General features: G+C 36.2%; 1 protein-coding gene across 2 annotated transcripts in view; it reads left to right on the plus strand.

The window, feature by feature from the left end:
* Positions 1-7,581, plus strand: part of ASXL2 (additional sex combs like transcriptional regulator 2) — a 159,315-nt gene that overhangs the window by 125,480 nt on the left and 26,254 nt on the right. For both annotated transcript variants that reach the window (XM_011950426.1, XM_011950434.1), the window contains exons 7-8: positions 1,595-1,721; positions 2,736-2,879. In XM_011950426.1, the coding sequence (XP_011805816.1) occupies positions 1,595-1,721; positions 2,736-2,879 (271 nt within the window). The remainder of the gene's footprint in view (positions 1-1,594; positions 1,722-2,735; positions 2,880-7,581) is intronic.

The raw sequence follows: 7,581 nt of genomic DNA on the forward strand, positions 1-7,581 counted from the left end.
CACGGTGAAACCCCGTCTCTACTAAAAAATACAAAAAACTAGCCGGGCGTGGTGGCGGGTGTCTGTGGTCCCAGCTACTCGGGAGGCTGAGGCAGGAGAATGGCGTAAACCCGGGAGGCGGAGCTTGGGTTTGGTGAATGGCTGAGATCTGGCCACTGCACTCCAACCTGGGCGACAGAGCGAGACTCCGTCTTGAAAAATAAATGAATGAATGAATGAATGAATGAATGAACACGATCACAGCAGAAATAGTTCTCAATAAAATAAATAAATGTACACGATCACAACAGAAATAGTTGCAATCAAGTGGTTCTATTAAATTTTACATTAATCTGAAATTACATGGGTCCTGTGAGGAGCAAGGAATGAATACTGGTGACTGCATCTGCAGCAAGTCTATGAACATCTTCCGATCTAATTGCAAAGAGTGAGAGAATAAGCCATAATCAATGGTCAGTCAATACAGCCCTTTTATGTACTTTGTGCTTCTGCCTCACCTATTATAAATGTAGGTGAGTCTAAGCGAGACATAGAGCTCTCTCAGTTGCTTTTCTGCATTGGCAGCTTAGAGTGAGGAGATGATTTGTTGCCACTGTGCCTATAGCATAGGTGTGAAATGTTAAGCAGGAGGAAACTTTATTGGGAAAAGAGAAGAGGAATCCAGAAGTAGCCAGTTATTCCAGACTTTTCCACATGACGGTCTTAAGAGCTTGAAACTGGCAACCTAACAAAGTCAAACTTCAGTTTTTTTTCCCTGAAATTACTTTTCTTGGTTTCTTTATCTTTTTTTTAAAAAAAACCTTAAGTTAAAAGTTGCCTTCATAATGTTTTTGTGATTAAAATTTAGGCATCTCTTGTTTTTTTCTGTTGATTTTAAATAGTATTATCAAGTATATTCTATAAATTAAGAACCTCATAGAAATCAAAATATTCTGAAGTAGACAGAAGGAACCACACTGTTGTTGGAACCAGTATTGTCTAGTCTTCCCCCTCTGTTTATTGCATTGCTGTAAATTGCTGAAATTTGATAATTGGGACAGATCTCATTGCTGCCACCCAGGACAACTGATGTAGTTATTTACAAACTTTTGTAAATATATAGTACCTCTGAAGCCTGCATAAACTAAATATTTACATTTCTACATAGGTTTGATGCAGATAGGGCTCTTTTTGTTACAAGGCTTAGAATTTCATTTCTAGAAATGATTGAAAACATACAGTCTCTGCTTATAAGACTGGAAAGTTTTTGGCTTGCCTAATTATTTTTTTAAGTTCCAAAAAATGCTAATGACTATTTTTCACATTTATATAAAGGAATGATACTGGCAAAAACTATCCAAACTCTAAGAATCATTTAGGCTTTGTGTTTAGTTGTCTTAATTTAAACTGATAAGAACAGATACTACACTTGATCTTAGCCAAAAGGCCAAGAAGCGAGAGTTGGCTTAATTTAGGATTTTGTTTGCTTTGATAGATTTCAAAGAAATGGAACGATCAGCATGCTTCTTGCCATTTGAAAAAGAAGTAATTTACTTTATATTATTACTAAAAAACTGATTTGTTTTGTTTCTTATAGTCTGTTTTATCTTTATAGGCTCTAAAGCAGCAACAGCAGAAGAAGCAGCAGCAGCAGTGCAAGCCAAGCATATCCATCTCCTCCAACCAGCATCTCTCTCTCAAGACTGTCAAAGCAGCCAGTGACTCCGTACCTGCCAAACCTGGTAAGCAGTTTGGGCAGATTTTCAATGGACGTTTCTTTTTCCCAGTATTTTTGTGTTGGTTTTCCTAATTTGTTTATGACATCATTTATTTTTAAATTACATTTACTTACACAATCCTTGTACTGCCAGAACATCAATATAAATCCTTCCAGGAAAAATGGGAGAAGTTGTATGCAAAATAATCATGCAGTTATTAATTTAACTCAGAGCCCAGGAGTTTAAGACCAGCCTGGGCAAAATAGTGAGACCCTGTCTCAACAACAACAAACAAAATTAACCAGATGTGGTGGTGCACACCTGTAGCCCCAGCTACTCGGGAAGCTAAGGTGGGAGGATTGGTTGAGCCTGGGAGGTCAAGACTGCCATTAGCCCTGATCTCACCACTGCACTGCAGCCTGGATGACAGAGCGAGACCCTGTTTCCAGAAAAAATGCTAGCACTGGGATTTGCATGTAAGAAGGAAATAAATGACTGACTTTCAAGATGGTCTAATCTAATAAATGTTTGGAAACCTCTAATCAACAACCTTAAAATCTGATGTTTCCAAGAGGCTCAAACTAAATTCTTAGCCAGTTTTCTGTAAAAATAACAGGTTTTCCTAAGAATACATACAACCTTTGAGTTTATTTTGGACGTGTCTGTAAGGCCTTTGAATCTTTTGTTGTGGTTGCATGTTTGTTTCTACTCTAAACTTTCTACATACAGACTCTGTATTGTATTACATAATTCAGTTTGATACCATAAGCTGATTCTATGGGCCTGCCAGACTCAATCTGAATCTTACAGAACTGCATTTTTATGAGAAAGGAAATTTACCACTAGAAGCAAATACTATGCTGGGAGGAAAAACAGAGTTTTATTTTACTCTTTGACTTTAATTCTCAAACTCAAAACACATTAGGGAGGGTCACATTGCCTCATACATAACTTCATTTAGTGAATGTTGAATGATTGATTAATTGATTCTGTCTATAATCTCAGTGCTACCAGTCTTTACGTATTTTTTTCTCCTAGCAACATGGGAGGGAAAGCAATCTGATGGACAGTCAAGCAGCCCTCAAAACTCAAACTCCAGCTTTTCTTCTTCAGTTAAAGTGGAAAATACTTTGCTAGGCTTGGGGAAGAAGTCATTCCAGAGATCTGAGAGACTCCATACCAGTAAGTTTGCTTACAAAGACTTCAGTTTTCATTGCCATGATTTATCAGCTGCATGTTTGAAATTCATCAGCTACCTGACTTAGGTACTTACAACTTAGATTTGAGTTACATAGCAAAGATTAGACATAACTTTTGTTGTTGCTAACATAATTACTGTTACGAAATGAAAAGTAACAGGAACAGAATTGGTTTAGTATGTCTTTCTTCTGTTATCCCCTGTTTACCTTTGAGCTCTTGACTGTATTCATGTTGTTCCTGTCTTCCTCTTAACAAACTTTATTTGAGAGAAAGATCTATTATCAGTCATTTTGTGGTTTATTTCCCTTTCTGCCAATAGGTTGCTTTGTCCAGCATTATTCATGTTTTATTTCTGTGTAAAGAAAGAAAGAAAGAAGGGCTTACAACTAAATATATGTGACAGACTGAAATTTCTTCTCTCTATTCCTTTTGAAATCCCATTGAAATGATAGTATGGACATACAAAAGATCAAATCCATACAGACAAAGAAAACAAGGAGACCACAGCTGAGCAAGAGACGTCAGCAGATTTTGAGAGATGAAAACTGGATAGAATTTTTCACTGAGCTGAAGAGCAGTTGCCAGGGATAAACCAGCCACATAAGGCTGCAGAACACCAGGAAGGCTCAAGAATTGGAGATATGATGTATTACAGAAGAGAAGGGGGAAATTTTGTTTGAAAGTTAGTAAGAAGCAGTTTGATGCCTTACCCCAGCAGGAGACAGGAGGTTTATTGTGAGGTGAAATTTGAACCAGAGAAACTCCAAATTCAGGGATATCAAACATAGCTGGGGGCAGATGAGGAGGCACTGTACTGAAATCTGGAAAATCAAGTAAAATGTAAATACTGAATAGGGATTCTCCTTCGCTTTCAAAATGCTAGCAAGACATATTTCTAACACCACTACTTCCTTCTTCCTCCCATCATGGTCCAGCTTGAGATTGGTGGATTGGTACCTAAAGACATTGAATAGTCTTAGAAAAAAACCTGCAGGCAAATATATAGGTTCCCAGCTAAGCAGAGGAACATCATCTTGATAATGTTTCAGTAAAGTTGAAGAAATTTCTTAGAAAAATCTGTCAAAGTGAAAAAGAGGTTCAGTAGGAGAGAAAAAGTAAGAAACTTGGAACAACAATCTAGGTTGTACAATGTCTCACATAGTAGGACTATCAGAAAGGAAGAACAGAATGTGATAAAAATAATATAAGAACATTATTTAGAATAAAAAGCCACAGAATTCCAGATTAAAAGTGTGTAATAGGCATTAAGAAACATGAGTGAAAAGAAACCTATGCCAAGGCACGTTTTTTAAAAAATCTTGAAACATATAGGGTCATGAAAAGGTAACAAAAAGCCTTCAGAAAGAAGAAAAATACTTCACATAGAAAGATTCAAGAATTGGGAGTACAGACATCCTTAGCAGCAACATGGAAGCTAAAAGTATAGCAGTGCTGACACATTCTGAGGGAAATTTATTCTGTATTCATTTACATATTCCAGACTGATCTAAAGTATTAAGTGTGAGAACAGAAGTAACAATATTTCAGACAAATGCTTTGTAAAAAAAAAAAATCAAAAAACTTAGTTTGATTCTAGAGGGGATTATACATTTTTCTTAATGTAGTATATCACATGTGTAAACCAAATGTGCCTTTTGATCCTTAGTTTCACTGCTAAGAATAAAAGTGTGTATTGAACAAATACCTGTAGAAGGAATGCTAGTAAGCCCACAGATTAGAGTCCTGGGGCTATGGTGATGAACAGAACAGTATTTCTTCCTTATGGAGCCCATATTCTACTTAAAATCAGTTAAAACTGAAATTCTAGTAAATTGCAAAAGAAATGTAGAGGTACAAAATTGAGAAATTATGGACCAGGAATTTTTAACTTTCATGGAAAACTAGGAAAAATTGACCATAAGAAAAGAAAGCACCATTTCCTTTTATTTGGAAGTTTGACCTGATGGCTGAGAAGTAAGCAAAAGTCCATCTTCTTTCAAGCAAATGAGCACTAAGGGAAATAGTGTGGAAATTTTTGTAACGTAGCCACAATGACTATTTTCTTTTTTCTGAGATGGAGTCTCACTCTGTTGCCCAGGCTGGAGCGCAGTGGCCCAATCTCGGCTCACTGCAAGCTCCGCCTCCCGTGTTCATGCCATTCTCCTGCCTCAGCCTCCCAAGTAGCACCCGCCACCACGCTCGGCTAATTTTTTTGTATTTTCAGTGCAGACGGAGTTTCACTATGTTAGCCAGGATGCTCTTGATCTCCTGACCTCGTGATCCGCCAGCCTTGGCCTCCCAAAGTGCTGGGATTACAGGCATGAGCCACCGCGCCCGGCCACACAATGACTATTTTCAAAACACGTGGAAGAAGTTGTGTAAAACATAAATGATAAAACTAAATTAGCTAATTTATATAAAATACTTTCTACCTGACATTGGTATCATTTTTATTAACTTCAGTAAAATTGATAATATATATTTTTACATCCCAGATTCAGTCAGAAGAATAAACATACCTCAGATTTCAAGTATAATATAATAGATTACGGCAAGCTAAATTGGAAAAACTAGAGTAAGTCATCTTTACTAAAATTAGAGGACTTAAACTGACCACTTTGAAGCAAAAAAGTATCTTCAGGGTACACAATTCAACCAGTAGTAGAAAATAATTCACAACTACTTGCCAGTCTTTTAAGAAGTCAACATTTTAACTGAAGTTTGACTGTGATGTGCAGGTACAATGAATGCATAAATAGTAAAAATTATTCAAGAAAGGTTGACAGTCCAGTTCCATTAATTATATGGGAAAAGCAAACAAAGCTGTTGCTTTTCAAAAGTTTATAGAGGCCACAAATTCATAAACTTTCTTAAAACATTATGAGTTTTTTTTTTTGGTGATTTTTATTTATTTACCTTTTTGTTACAGCTCATTAGTTAGTGTTAGTGTATTTTATGTGTGGCCCACGACAATTCTTCTTCCAGTGTGGCCCAGGGAAGCCAGAAAAATGGACACCCCTGGTGTATATGTTGGAATGTGATGCAGCTTTTTGTAAAAGAAAGATTAATTTGTAGGTGATAATTTGAAAAATGTTCAAGATATTTAGTGAGATTAAAAACCAAATATGATTAACATGTACATTGTGATTTCATGTCATCCAATTTAAAATGTCATTTCTGGCAGGAAGGTTGGGTTTGAATGTAGAAACCTTTGTTTTTATTTTGTATCTTTAGGTACTATTTGAATTTACAGATAACATTTACCTCTTAGACCCTGTTTTTTTATTATTCACTTTGAAAAGATTTAAAATTTTATTGTAATTTGTTCTTTGGCCCAGGAGTTATTTTGAAGTTTTTTTGGTTTGTTGTTGTTAATTTCCAAATATATAGGGATTTTTGTTTATCTTTTTGTTATGAAGCCTCTGGTCAGATATCATGCGTGGACTGTGTGATGCTTATGCCTATGTGGTATATTGATGAACAAAAGACTTTAAAATCAAATTGCCTGGGTTTAAATTCCTGCACTAACTTAATAATGTGATTTGAGCAAGTTATATCTGGGTCTCACTTTCTTCATCTGTGAAATGGGGTGGTAATAGTTACCTACTTCATAGGGTTGTATGACAAATAAATGAGTGAATATATGTAAATGCTTAGAACAGTGTCTGGCACTTAGGAAGCCCTTTGTAAGTTTGCTGCTGCTGTTGTTGCTGTTACCGCACTACTATTACTCAAAATTTACTGAGACCTCCTTTTTTTGACCTAATGATACTGAATTTTGTAGGTATATTCTAGTCGTTCAACACAGAATTCTGTTTGTTAGAGCAAGCTTGTTAATCTGAAATCAGCTTTTTTTTTTTTTTTTAACATGGAGTCTTGCTCAGTCACCCAGGCTGGAGTGCAGTGGCATAATCTTGCAGTGGCATAATCTGGAGCAACCTCCACCTCCCAGGTTCAAGCAATTCTCCTGCCTCAGCCTCCTGAGTAGCTGGGATTATAGGCGCATGTCACCACTCCTGGCTAATTTTTGTATTTTTAATAGAGATAGGGTTTCACCATGTTGGTCAGGCTGGTCTCGAACTCCAGACCTCGTGATACCACCCGCCTCAGCCTCCCAAAGTGCTGGACTGGGATTACAGGCATGAGCCACTGTACCTGGCCTGAAATCAGCTTTTTAAGTGAGTGATAGCTGCTTTTGGTTTGCTTGATTTATTAATAATTGAGAGAGATGTGTTGAAATTTCCTATCCAAATAGTGGGTTTGTCCAGTTTTCCCTGTTCTTTCAGTTTTTATTTCACATGTTTTGAAGTTACTTTATATTGGATGTTTTCATGTTTAAAATCTTTCTGATGGATTGAATGTTTATTTACCTTATCAATCATCAATAAGTCTTTTTACTAAAAGAATCTTTCATTCAATGTTAATAAATGCATGGTTTGTTTTTGCCTCGTATGTGACTTCTTTTCTGTGTCCTTGTGCTTTACATAATCTCTCTCTAAATAGCTTATAACTAGCTGAAATTTCTTTGTTTTGGTTTCAACCCAGTGACAAGCTCTCATTTGATGAGTTTTCTTTATTTACATTTACTGTATTTGTTAATATTTGGACTTGTTTCTACAGTCTTAGTTTTTTTATCCTATTGCTATGTTTCTTGTTTCCTTTCTTATTCTTTTTTTTTTTTTTT

Source organism: Colobus angolensis, unplaced genomic scaffold (genome assembly GCF_000951035.1).
Source record: "Colobus angolensis palliatus isolate OR3802 unplaced genomic scaffold, Cang.pa_1.0 Scaffold109, whole genome shotgun sequence".
Classification (NCBI taxonomy): Eukaryota; Metazoa; Chordata; class Mammalia; order Primates; family Cercopithecidae; genus Colobus; species Colobus angolensis.